The 22,847-nt window shown below is 43.9% G+C and overlaps 1 protein-coding gene across 2 annotated transcripts in view; it reads left to right on the top strand.

Annotated features, from left to right (window-relative positions):
• Window positions 1-22,847, top strand: part of LOC123756396 (synaptotagmin-15) — a 96,267-nt gene that overhangs the window by 47,210 nt on the left and 26,210 nt on the right. For both annotated transcript variants that reach the window (XM_069331190.1, XM_069331189.1), the window contains one exon: window positions 13,778-15,372. In XM_069331190.1, the coding sequence (XP_069187291.1) occupies window positions 15,222-15,372 (151 nt within the window). In that variant the 5' untranslated portion in view covers window positions 13,778-15,221. The remainder of the gene's footprint in view (window positions 1-13,777; window positions 15,373-22,847) is intronic.

Raw genomic sequence — 22,847 nt, 5'->3', positions numbered from 1 at the left:
TCTGAATCTAAATCCTGGTTGCGGTCTCTAAATCTAAATCCTGGTTGCGGCCTCTGAATATAAATTCTGGTTGCGGCCTCTAAATCTAAATTCTGGTTGCGGCCTCTGAATCTAAATTCTGGTTGCGGCCTCTGAATCTAAATTCTGGTTGCGGCCTCTAAATCTAAATCCTGGTTGCGGTCTCTACATCTAAATCCTGGTTGCGGCCTCTGAATATAAATTCTGGTTGCGGCCTCTAAATCTAAATTCTGGTTGCGGCCTCTGAATCTAAATTCTGGTTGCGGCCTCTAAATCTAAATTCTGGTTGCGGCCTCTGAATCTAAATCCTGGTTGCGGCCTCTGAATATAAATTCTGGTTGCGGCCTCTGAATATAAATTCTGGTTGCGGCCTCTGAATATAAATTCTGGTTGCGGCCTCTAAATCTAAATTCTGGTTGCGGCCTCTGAATCTAAATCCTGGTTGCGGTCTCTAAATCTAAATCCTAGTTGCGGCCTCTGAATATAAATTCTGGTTGCGGCCTCTAAATCTAAATTCTGGTTGCGGCCTCTGAATCTAAATTCTGGTTGCGGCCTCTGAATCTAAATTCTGGTTGCGGCCTCTGAATCTAAATTCTGGTTGCCGCCTCTAAATCTAAATTCTGGTTGCGGCCTCTGAATCTAAATTCTCGTTGCGGCCTCTGAATCTAAATTCTCGTTGCGGCCTCTAAATCTAAATTCTGGTTGCCGCCTCTGAATCTAAATTCTGGTTGCGGCCTCTGAATCTAAATTCTGGTTGCGGCCTCTAAATCTAAATTCTGGTTGCGGCCTCTAAATATAAATTCTGGTTGCGGCTTCTGAATCTAATTTCTGGTTGCCGCCTCTAAATCCCTCATTAGTTCTTGACAAACCTGCGCTCTGCCTCCGCATGTACTTACCTATTTTGCTTGTGGGGTGGTAGGGGGATGGGGGTGAGGTTGAGGATGGGGGGTGGGGTTGGGGTGAGATTGGGGGGGGGAGCAGCAGGTATTTGGTCCCAGGTCTCAATATTCAATCAACCGACATAAGGTTTCCAGGCGTGTGTGTAATCACCTAATTATACTAACTTTATTTGTTCCGGCAGGATTGAGCATTTAGTTTTTGGTTTCCGTCTTTCCAGTCACCTGTTGGGTAATGTCTGGATAGAGCAATGGACTTATTGCTAATTGCGTGTGTGTTGCGTGTGTATGCATGCACGCGCGTGTGTAAATGAGTGTCCCTGAGCGCTTATTGATGAAGGTAGACCGCTTCAATTACTGAGAATACTGGAGCGCTCCTTCAGGTAATCCCCATTGGATGCGCCCAGCTGGAAGTGTGATCTTAGCTAATGTCTATATGATACCTGTGTAATGCTACCAATATCCCCCTCTCTCTCTCTCTCTCTCTCTCTCTCTCTCTCTCTCTCTCTCTCTCTCTCTCTCTCTCTCTCTCTCTCTCTCTCTCTCTCTCTCTCTCTCTCTCTCTCTCTGGTCAGTAATGCTCTTGAGTACTGTACAGTGAGAAATATATCGGGATCTATTTTCTCATTCTTACCAACTATTAATAGTAACTCAGTAACACTAAAAGTGTCCCACTAACCACTAACAATGCCCCCACTAACCACTAACAATGATCCAAAACCGCATAAAATGCACTATTCCTCACTGATATTCCACCGCTACCACTAACAATGCCCTAACAACGCCCCTACGAACAGTAACAACGCACCACTAGCAGTTCATCAGGACCACTAACAACGCACCACTGACCCCTTAGAGAGCCACATGAGCCTCTAACAACCAGCCACACTGGCTGGTTAGCAGGTAAGGGCGAGGAGGGGCAGGTTGTGGCGCAGGGCGTGACGCCCTGGGACCATTTCCGTGATGTTTTTGGAGAATCGAGTGATGATGCCGTTCTGGGAACTGCCGCTGTGGGCAGTTGGTGGGTGAGTGGGGGGGTTGATATGCAGGGTGGGACACAGGGGTGGGGACACAGGGGGAGGGACACAGGGGTGGGGACACAGGGTGTGATACACGGGGCGTGATTCACGGGATGTGAGACACAGGGTGGTGGAGGCTATCTTAGTGCCCTGGGGAGGGAACACAGAAACGATCTTAAGGTAGACGTCTCTCCTCCCTGTCACACCTCTCTCTCTCTCTCTCTCTCTCTCTCTCTCTCTCTCTCTCTCTCTCTCTCTCTCTCTCTCTCTCTCTCTCTCTCTCTCTCTCTCTCTCTCTCTCTCTCTCTCTCTCTCTTCCTGGTGGCTCTGTTCCAGGGCCGCAGGGTACGAAAGGAGAAGGACAAAGAGGAGGGGGGGAGAGGGTGCTTGAGAGGAAGAGAGGCAGTGTTAGTGGGTGAGGGGAGGGAATATAGAGAAGAGATGAGGCGGAAAACAGAGGTAATGATGGAGAGAAATATGACTGGGATGGAAGAATGGAGAACAGGCCAGGGAATAAGAAAAGAATAACAAGAGAAGCGGTAATGTTATTGATAGACATACAAAGAAAGAGACAGATAGACAGACAGACAGACAGACACACAAGGAGGGAAAGGAGGGTCACATTTCGCTCACTGCTCGTATCATCTAAATGTTGTTTCTCTGAAGGTGCTGGTGGAATGGGATTGTATAATTATGCAAAGCCCCTTGCAAAGAAATATACGTGAAATCTGTCGCGATAAGACACGCAACAAGCTTATATATCCTATATTAAAAATATTCGTAAATCCTATTGTTGGGCTTAACGGCCAGTGACCTAAGGGGGAGGCCATTAGGTCCATGATGTATAGGACTTTTTGAGGATAAAAAGGATTTATCGAATTGCGTGGGGGTTGAGACGTCCTTCTGTTCCGTGGCTAGCAGAAAGTAGACTCCCAGACACATCATGGTTTCATTGCGTCTCTTCTAAGTTTGGTAGACAGTGATCCAGCTTCAACGGGGCTTTGTTGCGTCTTCCAGGACTGGTAGAGAGTGGTCCAGCTTCAACGGGGCTTTGTTGTGTCTTCCAGGACTGGTAGACAGTGGTCCGGCTTCAACGGGGCTCTGTTGTGTCTTCCAGGACTGGTAGACAGTGGTCCAGCTTCAACGGGGCTTCGTTGTGTCTTCCAGGACTGGTAGAGAGTGGTCCAGCTTCAACGGGGCTTTGTTGTGTCTTCCAGGACTGGTAGACAGTGGTCCGGCTTCAACGGGGCTTTGTTGTGTCTTCCAGGACTGGTAGACAGTGGTCCAGCTTCAACGGGGCTCTGTTGTGTCTTCCAGGACTGGTAGACAGTGGTCCAGCTTCAACGGGGCTTCGTTGTGTCTTCCAGGACTGGTAGACAGAAGCTACCAGACAGGTTAGGCCTGTCTGTCCGACCAACACTGTCCCAACTGTCTATCTGTCCCTGTCCCAGAGTACATCCCACTTTTGTGTAAGGCTTCATTAGATTTCAACTTAGTCGAGCTTCTTGTATGGGTTGCAGGACTGGCAGAAGGTTGTCCAATATGTCCGAGGCCTCGTCATGTATGTTCCAAGACCCACAGGTTGTTTTCCAGCTTAGGGATTCCTGTCGACTCTTGTCAATTATTTTGATATCTGTCACCCGTGAAGAGTGAGGAACTCTATATTCTTCTCCGGCTGGTGAAGAGTATAGAGTTTTTGGTCTCATAAGAGTGTTAACTTAATGTGTGTGTGTGTGTGTGTGTGTGTGTGTGTGTGTGTGTGTGTGTGTGTGTGTGTGTGTGTGTGTGTGTGTGTGTACTCACCTATTTGTGCTTGCGGGGGTTGAGCTCTGGCTCTTTGGTCTTGCCTCTCAACTGTACCCTGAACTGCACACACACACACACACACACACACACACACACACACACACACACACACACACACACACACACACACACACACACACAAAAAAAAAAAAAAAACTGTGTGTGTGTGTGTGTGTGTGTGTGACGGGAATTTCCGCTTTAATACCGTTGCGTCAAAATCTGAATTAGGCGGCTAAGCTGGGGTTTCCTTTCGGGAATTACAACTTTATTATAAAAAGTATAATAAGTGACAAGATATATATCGTCTTAAGTTTCAGGGCGGTAAGACGTAGTCATACCCTCACAAGAACGGTGTATATCAAATTTCGTGAGGTATTTCCCACGTATCGAACATAACAATTCGCCTATTTGAACACATAGAAAATCACCAGATATGCGTTCATACATATAAAATTTGAGTCAATACAAAACATATAATTGATTTAGTGTCAACCAATCATAATATTCATAAGTTTAAAATTGAATGTCACTGGCTAGTACCCGCCAATCAAAACGCGACGTAATAATATTAGGAATCCATTCAGTAGATGGCGTTTGCCCAAAAATATTCACATGTTATGGTAAAAAAAAATTGTAACTGTGAAGACTCGATTGAATAATCTTTATTTTCCCAGAACGTCTTAATTTTGTAAGGTTTTCTAGATGAACCTGTGTTATGGGTGTTTCTTGAATTGCTCTCGTCTAACTAGGGTAATAAAAGCAGTACAGAATTGGAGTTAACTGAGAGTTTAAGGGCGATATCTGGTGATATCTATCATATATATATATCATATCTGGTGATATCTGTCGTATATATCATATCTGGTGATATCTGTCATAGTTATCATATCTGGTGATACCTATCATATATATCATATCTGATGGTATCTCCCATATATATCATATCTAGTGATATCTACCATATATATATCATATATAGTGATGTCTATCGCGTGAGTCAGTCGTTTCTTCCCTGCCTCTTCTTTATTGTAATTACATGACGATATATTTCCAATGTGTAGGAAATATTCAGCTTCAGAGCACAAAATAGCTTCAACCAATGGGTGGAGTGGGGCTTTTTTACGAGCCGCCGGCTTGCTGTCCCTGCCAAGGCTGCTAGAGACATTGGGCCTCAGGTAAATTCAGATAAATACATATTATCATATGTTCCTCGGAGCTGAAACCTTCCCAAAATTTACCAATCATAACAAAGTTGCCAATGTGAATGGCTTGACAATGTTGATATATATGTATACATAGTGGAGGCAAATTGTTCATTAATCTGAAGAACATGTAACTTACATATCAAGTACATATGTTATTGAATCATAAGTTGTACACACACAGTCTGGTTCTAGCAGACCTTTAGTTTCGAGCCCCTCTTATATTTAACGTGAAGATCTATGTAAGTTGAAGCAGAAGTGGGAGAACCATCCACTCTTGCCGCGTGTAATTCTTAATGACTCGTCTAACATATAAGTCTGTTTATTTAACATATAGGTCTGACCTAACATATAGGTCTCATATGTTTAAGTCACCCTGACCTAAATCCTGATTGCTTTGGTCAGTGATACACTGTACTGTTTGGTTACTGATCAGAGAGAGAGAGAGAGAGAGAGAGAGAGAGAGAGAGAGAGAGAGAGAGAGAGAGAGAGAGAGAGAGAGAGAGAGAGAGAGAGAGAGAGAGAGAGAGAGAGAGAGAGAGAGAGAGAGAGAGAGAGAGAGAGAGGGAAGGTTGGCTAAAGGCGGAAAAACTCTTCAAAGGAAATTTCTCAGCGGACAATACTGAAGGAAATTGCAAATGAACTTTCTGAAAATTGTTGGTGCTCTGGTTTGATGGTGATGGTGGTGATGGTGATGGTGGATATGATGATGGTGTTAGTGGTTGTGATAGTGGTTTTGAGGCTGGTTATGGTGGAGATTATGGTGATGGTGGTAGCGGTATCGGAAGTGGTGATGGTGGTTAGTGTAGTGGTGGGAATGGTAGTGATGTTGGGGTATTGGTGGTGGTGGTAATGGTGGAGATGATGGTAGTGGTAACACTACCACCACTCCACCACCACCACCACCACCACACCACCACCACTACCACCACCACCACCACCTCTTACATGGCACTCTGTCTTCAGTTTGAGTCTTCAAGACGCACTTGTAAGCCGCTCTGTACCTGCGTGCGTGACCTGGGTCCAAGCTCTCCCTCCCTCCCTCTCTCTCTCTCTCTCTCTCTCTCTCTCTCTCTCTCTCTCTCTCTCTCTCTCTCTCTCTCTCTCTCTCTCTCTCTCTCTCTCTCTCTCTCTCTCTCTCTGCTATATAGTCGTAATGGCTTGGCGCTTTTCCTTGATAATTCCTTCCTTCTTTCTCTCTCTCTCTCTTTCTGCTCTCTCCTTTCTCGACTCTTATTTAGCATCTTCTCTTCCTCTTCCTTACACCAACATCATCATCACTACCACAATCATCATCATCCCCCCACGATGATGATGGTATTCATCATATCTAAACAGATCTAAAATACTTGTAACGTCACAGGTTACCGTGTTCATTATATGCATTATACACCCGAGTCTATACCTGTGAGGGAGAGGTATAATGTGTGGTGACAGGTATGTGATGGCAGGTATGTGGTGGCAGGTATGTGGTGGCAGGTATGTGGTGGCAGGTATGTGGTGCCAGGTATGTGGTGGCAGGTATGTGGTGACAGGTATGTGATGGCAGGTGTGTGTGTGTGTCATTACAGCTGATCAGTGCGTGACACCTGGGATTGATAGGTGTCCAAATATGACAGCTGATATGACATCAGGAGTGTTATTTGGCTGTTGACAACCTTCGCGGGCAGGTACTCACCTAATTGTAGTCACCTAATTGTGCTTGCGGGGGTTGAGCTCTGCTCTTTGGTCCCGCCTCTCAACTGTCAATCAACTGGTGTACAGGTTCCTGAGCCTACTGGACTCTTATCATATCTTCATTTGAAACTGTGTATGGTGTCAGCCTCCACCACATCACTTCCTAATGCATTCCACCTGTTAACTACTCTGACACTGAAAAGGTTCTTTCTAACGACCTCTCAACTGTCACTAACTACTATTTTTTCCCCCCACACCACACACACCACAGGAAGCAGCCCGTGACAGCTGACTAACTCCCAGGTACCTATTTGCTGCTAGGTAACAGGGGTATAGAGTGATAGAAACTCTGCCCATTGTTTCTCTCCGGCGCCCGGGATCGAACCCAGGACCACAGGATCACGCGTCCAGCGTGCTGTCCGCTCAGCCACTGGCCCCTCTGTGTGTGCGTGTATGTGTGTGTGTGCGTGTATGTGTGTGTGTGCGTGCGTGTAGGCGTACGCGATAGGATCTTTTGACTCGTGAATTATTGTTAATTGTTGTTAATTATAAACTGTTTTTTGTTAATTCCATTTGAATTGATTACTGGGCATTGGAAGTAGGAAGAGGCAGAGAGAGAGAGAGAGAGAGAGAGAGAGAGAGAGAGAGAGAGAGAGAGAGAGAGAGAGAGAGAGAGAGAGAGAGAGAGAGAGAAAGAGAGAGAGAGAGAGAGAGAGAGAGAGAGAGAGAGAGAGAGAGAGAGAGAGAGAGAAAGAGAGAGAGAGAGAGAGAGAGAGAGAGAGAGAGAGAGAGAGAGAGAGAGAGAGAGAGAGAGAGAGAGAGAGAGAGAGAGAGAGAGAAAAGCAAAAACCCGTAAGGAATAATATTCAAGAGCAAAGGGAGCGGGAACCTACAAGCGCAACATGCTACAAAAACGTCCGCACCTGAAACACTCGCCGCTCTGTCGTGTGTGGGCCTGCAAAGAGGTTTTAATTATGCAGAGTGTGCAATAAAAGGCTAACGCTAAAGCCACGAGGAACTAATAGCATCTCCCGTGTTCATTATACCAAATGGTATTGATTTTCTCCGGGCTGGCTTCAGCGGCGTCTGTCCAACACAACACATTCCCAATTGGAAACTCCTCGCAAGAGAGAAAAAAGTTATGAAGTTACAAGGGATATGTTAGACCAGGTTGCGTGTGTGTGTGTGTGTGTGTGTGTGTGTGTGTGTGTGTGTGTGTGTGTGTGTGTGTGTGTGTGTGTGTGTGTGTGTGTGTGTGCGTGTGTGTGTGCCACAAACATACACAGTCTGTGAATACTAAAGACTAACCTATATCTTAATTTATTGTCTTACAGCCTAACACTAGGCTACTTAATTGTTCTTTTTAATGCTGCCTGAAACTTACGTGATTATATTGAATGTAATATTTGTTATTACATTTGGTATTACAGTTGGCTTCCTTCTCGACTCACAATCATGAACCCCAGGTATGATTCTCGGGCGGGAGAGAAATGGTTGACTACGTTTCATTTTGCCTAATGCCGCTATTCACCTGGCAGTTCATAGATACTCGGGAAAGTCAGGCAACTGTTATGGGCTTGTATCCTAGACCTAGACCTTTGGGGCACACGTGAGGAACACAAATGCGAACAATTTGATTTGATAAAATACCATGCCCAAGATTACCAACCGAGTGCCGGCGGGGGGATGGAAATAGCCTCTGCTGCCATCCTCTTTTGTCCGGTCGTGTTGGTCGAGCGGTTAAGGTGTCCTGTACGCCAGCAGAGTGCTCCTGGCATTATGGGTTCGAGTCACTTCTGGGGTGTGAGTTTTCAGTTGCATATAGTCCTGGGGACCATTCAGGCTTGTTCGCATCATATATATATATATATATATATATATATATATATATATATATATATATATATATATATATATATATATATATATATATATATATATATATATATATATATAAATGTATAAGCGTCCTGTCCCCGGCAATACGAATAATCGTATTTCTCGCAACTTTTTGGGGTCATTAAAAAAAATCATTCCAATTTTCAGCGAATAATTCATACATATTTCCTGAAGCTCGATGACATATAAACAATAACATTAACATCTCGCATTAGTCGATCTGTGTCAGATCTGCATCGAGAACAGTTATATAGTCAGTTATCTGAGAGACGAGACTGTAGAGAATAGTTCCAGTGGATACTCTTTTATTTTTTGTTTAGGTCGCTTAAAGTTGCAGAGACGAGCGGGCCGCCGAGAGTGTTGGAACCCCTCCAAAAGTCGGGGTTTTCTTGCCGCTCCAACACACTCTCGTAAATAAAAGGTAAATGCACTCAGTGCGCCTGCAGGAAGAAAAAGTTATATATCAAAGTGCTATTCCTGAATGTCCCCCATCGGGAATTGTCTATTACATTAGTACAAATTATGAGGGGCTACTAATTTATTGTTGTCATTAACGTTCTTGCGAGGCGTAATAGTAATTTAATTGTTTTTTTTAATTATATGTAACCAGCAGTTTAATTGTCATCATTGGAAACTTTTTTGGTCGATGGTGTTGACTCGGGTTCAGATTTTGTTTTATTTGATAAACATTCGTTGTGTTCAAATCAAATCAGTCACATTATTCACGGATGGGTGTTCAGTTGTAACTGAATTAGTTTGCACATAATTACAGTACTTTATTTACATAAGAGAATGTCATAATAGCTGCATAACACATACTCGTTATAATTGTATAATATAGATTTAGACTTCGAACCAAGTCGACGTTTAGCATCAACTTTGATGACACCATCTACTAACGAGATTATTGAATTCATTTCTAATTGTTTGTTTTTTAGCTGAGATTTGAGAAAAACGGATGAGAGGATATTGAGATCCATATCCCCCCTCAATTGCTGTCAGCCACGCTTCTCAACTCTGACAGGAACGCATATAAAATAAAAATGAAAATCATATAAGGCAGCCAGTTGAGTGTCTGGGGAAAGCCTCATCTTCGTCGAAGAGTAAGGGGAGACATGATCACTACCGACAAAATCCGCAGGGGAATTGACAGGGTAGATAAAATGCCGCGCTCTAAACAAAGTTTAAATACACAGATTCACATGAGCCGTGTGTGGATTCGAACCTCTCGTCACGGCGGCTCCTGTGTCCAACCACTTGGGCTGGACGGTAGAGCGACGGTCTCGCTTCATGCAGGTCGGCGTTCAATTCCCGACCGTCCACAAGTATTTGGGCACCATTCCTTCCCACCCGTCCCATCCCAAACCCTTATCCTGATCCCTTCCAAGTGCTATATAGTAATGGCTTGGCGCTTTCTCCTTGATAATTCCCTCCTGTGGATTTGATTGAAGTTTATATATTTGAGAATAGGACGTCAATGAAAAATAAATTATGTATATATATGTATATATATATATATATATATATATATATATATATATATATATATATATATATATATATATATATATATATATATATATATATATATATATATATATATACATATATATATATATATATATATATATATATATATATATATATATATATATATACACATATATATATATATATATATATACACATATATTTATATATATATATATATATATATATATATATATATATATATATATATATATATATATATATATTGGGTGTAGAGATGTACAGATGTTGTCTACAGAAAACTTCACACAACAGTCTGCTGTAACAAAGCACCACAGTCTATACGACGGTAACGTAACAAATCCGTTGCTTTAGCAAAATTAAAAAAAAAAAAACTTAATAGGGGGTAAAACCACTTCAAATTTGACGTTCTTCAAATCGTGATAGACAGCTGCAGAAATTTATTAAAGGATCATCTAACATCAATTAAATGAATCAAGGGGTTAGCCATCATAGAAGCAAGATAACAACAAAACATCCCGGGTTCGAATCCCGGCCGAGACAGAAATTACTGGTCACGTTTCCCCCCATCACCTAATACCTCTGTTTACCCAGCAGTAAATAGGAACCCGGTAGTTAGCTTATTACGGGGTTGCCACGACAAAATGAATTAGAATTACAGTACTGAATTATTATAATTATTATTATTAAAACATTCAGTTGTATCCCACAAAACTCCTCTGTCGAAAATTATTTGTAGAAAATAATTTGTTGGAAAGAATTTATCCTTGGAAGGTATTCGAGGATAAGCTTTCATTTTGTCCGGCGTCTACCACTGGACACAAGTCCTGTGTGTTGTGTTCTGTCCGGTCATAATGAGAGGGTCGGTGAGGTGTGCTGCTTCTGCTGCTGCTGCTGTCTGTCTACCACTGACTGTGGACGGGTGTAATGTGACGGTGGTGGCTGGGTGGGGCTGCCTGCACAGGTGTGACGGTCCACAGTGATGTTTGGACAGTGTTTGTGTGTGTGGAGGGCAGGGGGAGGTGTGTGTGTGTGTGTGTGTGTGTGTGTGTGTGTGTGTGTGTGTGTGTGTGTGTGTGTGTGTGTGTGTGTGTGTGTGTGTGTGTGTGTGTGTGTGCCATGTATATATGTGTATGTATGCCATGTAGTATATTTGGCATGTTGGACCCCGACGTAGAGAATGCGGGCTGGGCATAGGTTCCATTCCTGTTAACTTATATTACCGACCAAAACGGAGATGACATATATATATATATATATATATATATATATATATATATATATATATATATATATATATATATATATATATATATATATATATATATATTAGCCTTGTTGGTGTGTGGGGTGTTCATAAGGGTGTGTGTGGGAGAGAGAGTGGGCCCAACCAGTGTAGTACCCAGAGGTTGACTAGTGACCTTGGTAAGGCCGCCCTCCCTGCACCATGTTATTGACTCAACCGCTTCCAACCCCCCAACACCCACCCACGCACCCCCCACCCGCCCACGCTTTCCCCCCACCCCCACCCCACCCACGCCCATTCACCCACACCAATACCTACCACCCCCAACCCCCCCCCCCCCCACCGTAGTCCAATAACTGCGACAAGCTCCGCCCTTCACATTCGTCCATTTCACACGCATTCTCCCGCACGTGCGTGTGTGTGCGTGCAGTGAGTACTACTTCCTTGGGTACCTTCTTGCCCGGCGAGAAGCACCGTCTTTATCCGCACGCTACACCTCACGCTACACCCCACACCACACACCCCACACCACACACACCACACACACCACACCACACACACCACACTACACACCCCACACTAACTCTGAGAGAGAACTCTATCAACATCAGAGACCCGAGACTGTTCAACACGCTTCCGCTACACATAAGGGGCATAACTGGCCGACCCCTCACAGTGTTCAAGAGAGAACTGGATAAGTACCTCCAAAGGATACCTGATCAACCAGGCTGTGACTCATACGTCAGGCTGCGAGCAGCCGCGTCCTACAGCCTGGTTGATCAGTCCGGCAACCAGGAGGCCTGGTCGACGACCGGGCCGCAGGGACGCTAAGCCCCGGAAGCACCTCAAGGTAACCTCAAGGTAAGGTACACTTCACACCACACTACACCCCACGCTACACCCCACACCACACACCCACACACCACACCCCACACCACACCCCACACCACACCACACACCACACCCCACACCACACACCCCACACCACACACACACCACACACCCCACACACCACACACACCCCACACCCCACACCACACACCACACACCACACCCCACACCACACCACACACCACACACCACACCCACACCACACCCCACACACACCCACACCACACCCACACCACACCACACACCACACACCACACACCACACACCACACACCACACCCCACACCACACACCACACACCACACCCCACACTACACCCACACTACTACATCCTAACAACTCCTACTGTTGTTTACAACTGATAGGTTACCTTACCTTACCTTGAGGTTCTTCCGGGGCTTAGCGTCCCCGCGGCCCGGTCGTCGACCAGGCCTCCTGGTTGCTAGAGCCATGCATTTCAGTTGCACTAACTCATTAATAATAATTGACAATTACCGCAGCGTGATACTTTTCACCGTGGTTCATTGTTTACAAAACTCGTGGTCAAGTGGCATTCTTCAAGGAAACAGGAGTGCCAACTTTTCCTGACTCCTAACGAGGAAATAGTGTACACAGTTTTAACCAGTTATTTAGTATTTAATAGTGGTATGGGTGTAAATGAGGTGGGGGGGGGGGGACATGTAGATGTATAATGAAGTTGGATAATTTGTCATTAAATAATAATAAAAGATTCGTCTTAGTAAATGTAATACCAAATTTGTATAAAAATATTATGATAATACAAGGGCATACAAAAAATAACACCTTAATCGTGTACAACACAAATAGGAGTTATAGGGGCAAGCAATATATATATATATATATATATATATATATATATATATATATATATATATATATATATATATATATATATATATATATTTATATATAATCCTGTGGCTTTAGGAAAGGAGCCAGAATTAGTTACAGTGATTTATATGCAGAAAACCATGCGGTGCCCCAAACAAAAATAGATAACGGGTTATCTTTATGCATGAAGGTCTCCACACACCAGGTGTCCTCGTGGGGTGTGTGTGTTTACTATTTGTTCCTGAAAGACCTAGCTCTTAGCTCTTGGACCCCGCCTTTCTAACCATCAGTTGTCTATTGTAATGACTCCTGGCATTTTTTTTTCTATCATATCTACTACTTTATTTTTGTCATATACATCAACAAATAGCAGCCTGCAACAGATAAACTTCCAGGTGCCTATTTACTGCTAGGTGAACAAAGCCATCAGGTGAAAGAGACAGCCTGTAATTTTTCTCTCTCTGTCGGGAATCGAACTTGGGTCCATGGGACTTCGAATTCCAAGGACTGTCGCTCGGCCACAAGCGTGTGTGTATATGTGTATTTGTATATGTTTACAGTATGTCTGTACGAATATGTATATATATATGTACTCGTGTATATATGTACTTGTGTATATATTGCCGTGATAACTGGGTGACAGCACAGTTGTGGAAAGACAATCACCAATGCCATATATTATCATACATTTATGCTATACGGTTGAAACAATATAATTGTATAGAAATAGTGACATCTGATTTTTCTGTCTTCCTTACAGCTGCTGTGGACTCTCTCTCACCTGCCCCAGCGAGCACCTGCCCCAGGGAGCACCTGCCCTAGGGAGGACCTCCACCAGGAGCCCCTCCACACTCTTCCTTTCCCTTCGGGTAACCCCCGGGTTAGTTTATACACGACTAACATCTGTCTGAATCAGCCGAAGATCTCAAAGTCCTCTTGAGAACCAAAGAGTTTAGAGATCTCAATGTCCTTTGAGAACCAAAGAGTTTAGAGCTCTCAAAGGCCCTCTTGAGAACTAAAGAGTTTAGAGGTCTCAATGCCCTTTGAGAACCAAAGAGTTTAGAACTCTCAAAGGCCCTCTTGAGAACCCATGAGTTTAGAGCGCCGGTCTGACGCTCGCGTTGTTAACCAGCCAATCCAAGAGCGTGTTGCATCGTCAGGAATTGATAGTGTCTTCTCAGAATGACTCCAAACGACTCCCACTCCCCTGAAGTGCTAAACTTGCTGGGTCCTTGTAATGTCTGAGAGACTCATAGCACTAAATCTCTTTGTGTCTTATAAGGTTCCAACCTTCTGTGGGTTGAGGTTCTGAAAATTGTTCCTGAAATTTCGATTTTCTTTCTCACCCCAAAATTGTCCAGAACTTTCTCCCTTTTCTAATCAATAAAATGAAACTTGAAGTTGATTGAGATGCTCGCTGGAGTTTCATTTAGTGATTAGTTGTGAGTGACTGACAAGGTATTAGCACTGAATGATAACCTCAGAGAAACCCTTCGTCCGTATCTCAGAAACCAGCAGAATTGTCATTCACAGTTCTTAGTACAACCCCACACCTTAGTCGCAGAGCCCTTAAGTCACAGAAACCTGCGACCTCGAAGAATATCTCTGGTAAAAGATCTCTATTGAGTTATCTCTGGTCTCTACATAGTTATCATCTTTTACTTAAAGCTTCGTCACCACCTTAAAACGCCCAAGAACGTCTTGACTAAAAATCTGTCAAGAAGATTGCACCGTCTTGAAAGAAGCAACGCGAAGACGACAGGGAAGGTGACATTACGAAGAGGAAGTAGACGAGACGAAAGAGGAAAGAGAGAACGAGAGAGCGAGAATAATAAGAAGGGCAAGTGGCACTCAGGGTAGCAATAAGTGTCCTCGTTCGACCTGGTGTGTGTGCCAGTGATATAGCCTCCCCGGGGGCAGTATCGTGTCGGTGCCAGCTCCATTACGGACCCCAGGCTATCATGCACGACCTGCGAGTATAGTTCATAAGCTGTGGGCAGTGTGCACAAGCTTTGGGCACCAGGAACAGGCTGTGGATACCGTGAACAGGCTGTGGACATCGTGAACAGGTTGTGAATACCGTGAACAGGCTGTGGGCACCTGGGACAGGCTGTGGACACCGTACACAGGCTGTGGACACCGTGCACAGGCTGTGGACACCGTACACCAGCTACTGTTAGCGTAAGAACAGGCGGAACTCGACCATGGCGCCACCTAGCGCTCCGGACACATACTACGAAGACACACAGGACTCCTACATCCGGAACATGCATCCTGTAGACACCGTTTTAAAGGACATGCATCCTGTGGAGGCCAACTTGCCTCCTCTACCGCCCGAGGCGCTCCAGTACTCAGGTGAGCCTCATTACACTCGTATTTCACTCTGGTACACACCCTCTCTCTCTCTCTCTCTGCCTTAAAGCACTCTTTTGTTTTTTATGCAGGAACACTCACACTCCTTTTGGCCTCTTTTGTTGCCTGGCACTGTGCCGCCCCTCGGGGGAGGTAACTAAGACCTCGGGTAAAGGGAACCCAGGTGTTTCAATGTGCTCTAATTGCGCAAACAGATTTTAACGATCCATGTAGTGACGTAACTCGCTTGTTTCTAGGGCTCTGCGAGTATGGTCAGGGGAGCCAACCACCTTCCCAGAGTCAGGTATTCACAACTTAATTAATTGGAGGAGTGTGTACCTGGGCTAAAAGGTGAACATATGTTCGTTTTCTTGAAGGTAATCGTAATTTTCATTGAGTCTCTCTCTCTATCTCTCTTTATCTCTCTGTCTCTCTCTCTCTCTCTCTCTCTCTCTCTCTCTCTCTCTCTCTCTCTCTCTCTCTCTCTCTCTCTCTCTCTCTCTCTCTCTCTCTCTCTCTCATCCCCCCTCCACATCTTTCAGCTCCACGCCTCAGAACGAGGCCTCGAGAAAGGCCCCTGGTCTCGACTCAATTACAAAACCGTCTCTTGCAAAAATGGAAGGAATTTGCTCTCAGAAATTCCTAGAGTGGTGTAGGATATGAGAATAATGACAGCTCCAGAAGGCCTATATTGGCCTAGACGAGGCAGCTGCTCTCTGTCTAGAACGATTGCCAACATTTGTCCCATTCCATTTCCCTCCCGTCCCATTCCAAATCCTTTTCCTGATCTCTTCCAAGTGCTATATAGTCATAATGGCTTATCGGGTTTTCCCCTGATAATTCCCGTCCCTTGTTCCATGGTGTTATGTGATGGGATTTTCCTGGGAAAAAAAGATAGAATTCAAGTTATATAAATTAGTTATATTATTTTCGTTATCATAGGCCTGAAGAAATATAACAGTTCCGAGCTTCATGTATTATATCAATTTCCTGTCTCAGTAGGCCTCTGGTAGTGTCACCAGGACTGTGGACGGGTTAGTTCGTAATCTTCAATTCATCATCGTTATCTTTCTACAGTTTACTGATATCATCGCTCTGGAAATTGTTTTTTCCCGTCTTTTAGCGTTCCTTATCTCTCGTTTCCAATCTTCCAAATTCAATCAATAAGATAACGAATGTCGCCGAAAATATTAGTAAAACTCTCATTTTTGTAGTCAATCTGTCTCTTATTTTCTTGCGCTCTTCCTCGTTATCTTTTTTTTTCTCTCTCTCTCTCTCTCTATCTCTCTCTCTCTCTCTCTCTCTCTCTCTCTCTCTCTCTCTCTCTCTCTCTCTCTCTCTCTCTCTCTCTCTCTCTCTCTCTCTCTCTTCTCTCACTCTCTCTCTCTCTCTCTCTCTTCTCTCACTCTCTCTCAATTTTCCATGATAGAATTCATCTATATTCTTACTTAAATTTATTGGGCCGAATCTATATGGCTGCGGAAGCCAGCAGCCATAGATTATTAGCTGCTGGATCTCTACTCTCATTCGTACTCTCTACTCTCGTTCTCTTTATCTCTACTCCCGTTCGTAAACGAAATTAGAGAGAAAAGATTCCCCAGTAGCAATAAAACTTAAAAAGTAAAAATCCCCACCAATTTAAGAAAAGAGAAAAAACCATTCTTAAATGAAAGAGAACTTCCCAGTTCCAACAAGATGTTTCTCTCTCCAAAGTCATCACAAAGATTCCTCTCAGCTCAGAAGCTTAACGAGATGCTGAATAAAAATGATCTGAACCTTTGTGTGCTCTCTAAGAGGAAGAGGACGTTCGCTTATAATTCCAGACGGAGGGTTAAAAAGTGTTCTGTGAAGGGAAGGGGAAGAAAGAGGAGGCAGAATATATATATTCTGGGTAGAGTGGGGGGGGGGAGGATAGATATATAAAGATATACTTAGTATAATCGACTAAGGCGCGTCTGGGATCATCTCGGACGTAGGTTCGAATTCCTCATTACGTCCCTTATGGATTTGTTTATTTATGTATATATGTTCCCCCTGCGTCCCAGCAGCCACACACACACACACACGTATATATATATATATATATATATATATATATATATATATATATATAGATAGATATATATATAGAGATAGATAGAGATATAATATATACCCGAAGCGTAATTACCACATATTTTATATATCAGTTAGGATTTAATTAACATTAATTAAAACACCTTATCAGCTCTCATAAATATAACTGTGATTTTTACAGAATGTAAATTAAGTTTATCTCGCTGTTTATATCAATTTACTTTTAAATATGCCATTTTTGTCATGTTTTTATACAGATTTTATGGAATGATGCTCCTGTCTGCTTTTTATGTATCTGTAAATAGCTTTCACCATTCGGTTCGGAATATAAATGTCTCTTTCATCAAAGGTTTGAAACATCAATAAGTCACTTTCTTCACTCGATTCCAAACATCAATTCAGCCCGTCCTCATAAGCAAAGACCCAAAAGTGATTCCATCCACCCGCCAAACCCACTGTTTTAGAATGAAAAACGGTTTACACACGACTCACAACTGATGACGATCGAACACTTCCGGAACAAGTGCTTCACTGACGAATTTTGTTCGAACCACAACGCTGTAAATGCTTCACCCACGTACTACAAATACAAATAATCGCCAACAGAACCTAAACACCTAACCTAACCTATGTCTATATATGCACTATATGGTAATATAATAATATTAATTTATATTTGAGAAAATTCTTGTTTTAAATGGATAGCATGTTAACATTGATGAATGCGTCAGTAGGGATCGACCGCTGGATGGAATGGTCTGAGAACGGGTTGCATCAATACATGACTTTCATCAGTGGGTTCAAAAAATATTAACAAATCACTAATATTATTGTGTTCGAAATATCAATTAACCACATTCGCCATTGTGTTGAAAATATCAATAAACCACATTCGCCATTGTGTTCAAAATATCAATAAACCACTTTCGCCATTGTGTTCGAAATATCAATAAATCACTTACACCACAGTGTTCGAAACATGAGCCTGGCAAGACAGGGAGAGAGAGAGACAGGTGTCACCTCTGGCCGCAGATAATTACCGATGTGGCAACTTGACAACGTTATGCTCTTTCTTGTCGAGTTTCCCGCCTGTCTGTCACGCCGCCGGAAATATTCCAGTGATAGCGCCAAATTTCAGCCCTGGAGTTTTCTCTACTACATATATACTCTCTCGTGTGATTGATTGATTGATGAAGATTAAGCCAGCCAAAAGGTGGCACGGGCATGAATAGCCCGTAAGGGGTGGCCCTTTTGAGCCATTACCAGTATCAAGAGTTGATACTGGAGATCTGTGGAGGTGCGACTGCACCCTGCGTGACGGGAGATGTCTCCCGTGTCTCTCGTGTGGTTCAGGAGTGTTATTAATACCGGCAGAGAATGACAATGAGTCTTACGGGCTATTCATGCCCGTGCCACCTCTTGGGTGGCTTAATCTTTATCAATCAAATGACAATGAGTCAGTTGTTGATGTCACGGGAGACATCTCCCGTCATGCAGGGTGCAGTCGCACCTCCACAGATCTCCAGTATCAGCTCTTGATACTGGTAATGGCTCAAAGGGGCCACCACTTACGGGCTATTCATGCCCGTGCCACCTTTTTGGGTGGCTTAATCTTCATCAATCGTCAATCAATCATCAGTCAGTTGTGTTGGTGGGAGTTTGAGAGTTAGAGTAGAGGTGATGAGGACGCCACACTGGTGGCTGTGAGGCGTGTCGGCTTTAACACACAACATAACACAACTCCGCGAGAGATTATGGGTTTAAAGAGGAACGCTGCGATTATTCTGTCATATATGCATTTCTAGAGGGCCTGTATTCACCTAGTTGTATTCACCTAGTTGTATTCACCTAGTTGTGCTTGCAGGGGTTGAGCTCTGCTCTTTCGGCCCGCCTCTCAACTGTCAATCAACTGTTTACTAACTGCATTTTTTCCACACCACACACACACACATAGGAAGCAGCCCGTGACAGCTGACTAACTCCCAGGTACCTATTTACTGCTAGGTAACAGAAGCATCAGGGTTATCTTGAGTTGATTTCGGGGCTTTAGTGTCCCCGCGGCCCGGTCCTCGACTAGGCCTCCACCCCCAGGAAGCAGCCCGTGACAGCTGACTAACTCCCAGGTACCTATTTACTGCTAGGTAACAGGATAATCAGGGTGAAAGAAACTCTACCCTTTGTTTCTCGCCGGCGCCGGGAATCGGACCCGGGACCACAGGATTACTCGTGCAGCGTGCTGTTCAGTCAGCCACCGGCCACCATGTATCTAGTGGCTGTGTCCGCCTCTCTCCTCTCTCTCTCTCTCTCTCTCTCTCTCTCTCTCTCTCTCTCTCTCTCTCTCTCTCTCTCTCTCTCTCTCTCTCTCTCTCTCTCTCTCTCTCTGTCTCTCTCTCTCTCTCTCTCTCTCTCTCTCTCTCTCTCTCTCTCTCTCTCTCTCTCTCTCTCTCTCTCTCTCTCTCTCTCTCTCTCTCTCTCTCTCATTAGAGACCTAGAAATCAGGTATTAATTACTAATTCCGTGGCGTTCCAAATTAGACGCTGAAATGGCGTCCAGGAAAAGTCCTCTAACCTTGGCTAGTATTGGTGATTAGCCCCATGGCGCCGGCCTTGCTGGTGATTACACCTATACCAGAGGTCTCAGCCACTGACATTGTCGATAATTACAGGTCGGACCTCGGATCGGGAGAGAACAATGGCTACAATTATGGCGTCCGACCCACGTCCATAGGGCCACGCCCTGATGAGGGGGGGGGGGAAGGGGAAGGGTGGGTGGGGGGGAATGAGAGAGAGAGGAGATGGGATTAGATGATAGAGATGCTGAGAATAGAGGTGTGATCAGATGGTGGGGATCTGAGATCAAATGAGTAGACGGGAGAGGTAATGAGAGCATCAGTGGAGAAAGAAGTCAAGGAAATTGTGAATTATACACACACACACACACACACACACACACACACACACACACACACACACACACACACACACCAAGATGGAATGCGTGTGTGTGCTTATTCCCATTCTCATTCTCTCTCTCTCTCTCTCTCTCTCTCTCTCTCTCTCTCTCTCTCTCTCTCTCTCTCTCTCTCTCTCTCTCTCTCTCTCTCTCTTTCTCTCTCTCTCTCTCTCTCTCTCTCTCTCTCTCTCTCTCTCTCTCTCTCTCTCTCTCTCTCTCTCTCTCTCTCTCTCTCTCTCTCTCTCTCTCTCCCCTCCCTCCCTGGTCTCTCTCCCAGGGGGCAAAACATGGACAATCAAACCCACATTCCAGATTTCATCAGAGTCATCGGTTGTAGCAATAGGAACCAACCCTACTTAAAGAGGGGCATGGGGTTGATGCCAATCTCACCCACCATAACACTCGCCCTTACAATCACAATTCACCTGGAAGATTGTGTGAGGCTACCGGCAGCCATCTGGTCTCCAACCTCGAACAGACAATCAAACATTATCTTTTATAGATATTGATTAATCTACAGTACATAGGATACTCTAAATCCTACATAGTACAATAATCCTTTCGTATACTATAAATCCATATTATAACATCATCAAAACATATATTAGTTTCACATATCACAGTAATCCCCACATGACAAAGTAATCCTCATATAACAAAGTAAATCCCACATGAGAAAGTAATCCTCATATAACAAAGTAAATCCCACATGACAAAGTAATCCTCATATAACAAAGTAAATCCCACATGACAAAGTAATCCTCATATAACAAAGTAAATCCCACATGACAAAGTAATCCTCATATAACAAAGTAAATCCCACATGACAAAGTAATCCTCATATAACAAAGTAAATCCCACATGACAAAGTAATCCTCATATAACAAAGTAAATCCCACATGACAAAGTAATCCTCATATAACAAAGTAAATCCCACATGACAAAGTAATCCTCATATAACAAAGTAAATCCCACATGACAAAGTAATCCTCATATAACAAAGTAAATCCCACATGAGAAAGTAATCCTCATATAACAAAGTAAATCCCACATGACAAAGTAATCCTCATATAACAAAGTAAATCCCACATGACAAAGTAATCCTCATATAACAAAGTAAATCCCACATGACAAAGTAATCCCCATCAAAGTGGCAATCTCCACATAATACGGAAATCCGCTGATTTGTAATTATTCTCACAGACCAAAGTCATCCCCACGTGCCAGTTACCTATAAATCCCTCCAGAGTAATACCCCCCGTATGAAAATAATCCCAAACTAACGTGTAATCCTTGATATTCGTGAGCGAAAGTGTGGTTAAAGGGGCGGAGATTACTAATCCCGTGTGAAAATGAAAGTTGGTGAGAGAAAATGAGTAAAAGTAAAGGTGAGAGAGAGAGAGAGAGAGAGAGAGAGAGAGAGAGAGAGAGAGAGAGAGAGAGAGAGAGAGAGAGAGAGAGAGAGAGAGAGGTAGGGAGAGCTGAAGCGGAACTGAAAGCAAAGAAAGGAAGAAGAAGAAAAGGAAGATTAAAGTGAGAGAGGCCACAAAATAAGAGAGACAAGCAGTAAGAACGAAAAAAGGATTGAGAAACGGAGATAAGGAGATAGAGAGAATAACTGTGAAACTGAGATAAAGCGAGAAAGCGAGAGAAAGGAAGGAATGAAGTAAGAAAGAAGGCGAGGGGAAGAAAGAGCGGGAAAGAAATTGAGATAAAGCGAAATAGGGAGAAAAAAGTATAAGAGTGACAGAGAATGTGAAAGTGTGAGTGACACATTGAGAGAAAGTGTGAGAGGAAGGGAGAGAAGCGGAAAGAGGGTTGCTCACCTTTAATCTCCTTCCTCTCCCACGACGAGGAGAGGGGAGGAGGGAGAGAGAGAGAGAGAGAGGTGGGGGGGGGAAGAGGTGGGGCAGGTGGAGGAGGAGGAGGAGAAAGAGGTTAAAGGTAAATGCGAGGAGAAAATAGTAAGTTAAGAGGAAGGAATCAGAGCAAGGGAGGGAGGGGGACGGGGCGTGAAGGTCAGACTTCTCCCAAGAGAGTCCGGAGACGCAACACCAAACGGTCGATTGTTACAAGGCGGGTCCAGGTAGCTACAGCTCAACCCCAGGGGGAACACAACTATATATGGACACATGCAGATATGTACACACACACACACACACACTGACTTACCCACATACAGAAAGATACACACACACACACACACACACACACACACACACACACACACACACACACACACACACAGGCTCAGGAATCTGTACACCTGTTGATTGACAGTTGAGAGGCGGGACCAAAGAGCCAGAGCTCAACCCCCGCAAGCACAACTAGGTGAGTACAACTAGGTGAGACACACACACACACACACACACACACACACACACACACACACACACACAGGTTCAGGAATCTGTACACCTGTTGATTGACAGTTGAGTGGCGGGACCAAA

Source organism: Procambarus clarkii, chromosome 25 (genome assembly GCF_040958095.1).
Source record: "Procambarus clarkii isolate CNS0578487 chromosome 25, FALCON_Pclarkii_2.0, whole genome shotgun sequence".
In the NCBI taxonomy this organism is placed as follows: Eukaryota; Metazoa; Arthropoda; class Malacostraca; order Decapoda; family Cambaridae; genus Procambarus; species Procambarus clarkii.
The sequence above is the reverse complement of the archived record's forward strand: the minus strand, read 5'-3'. Positions and strand labels throughout refer to the sequence as shown.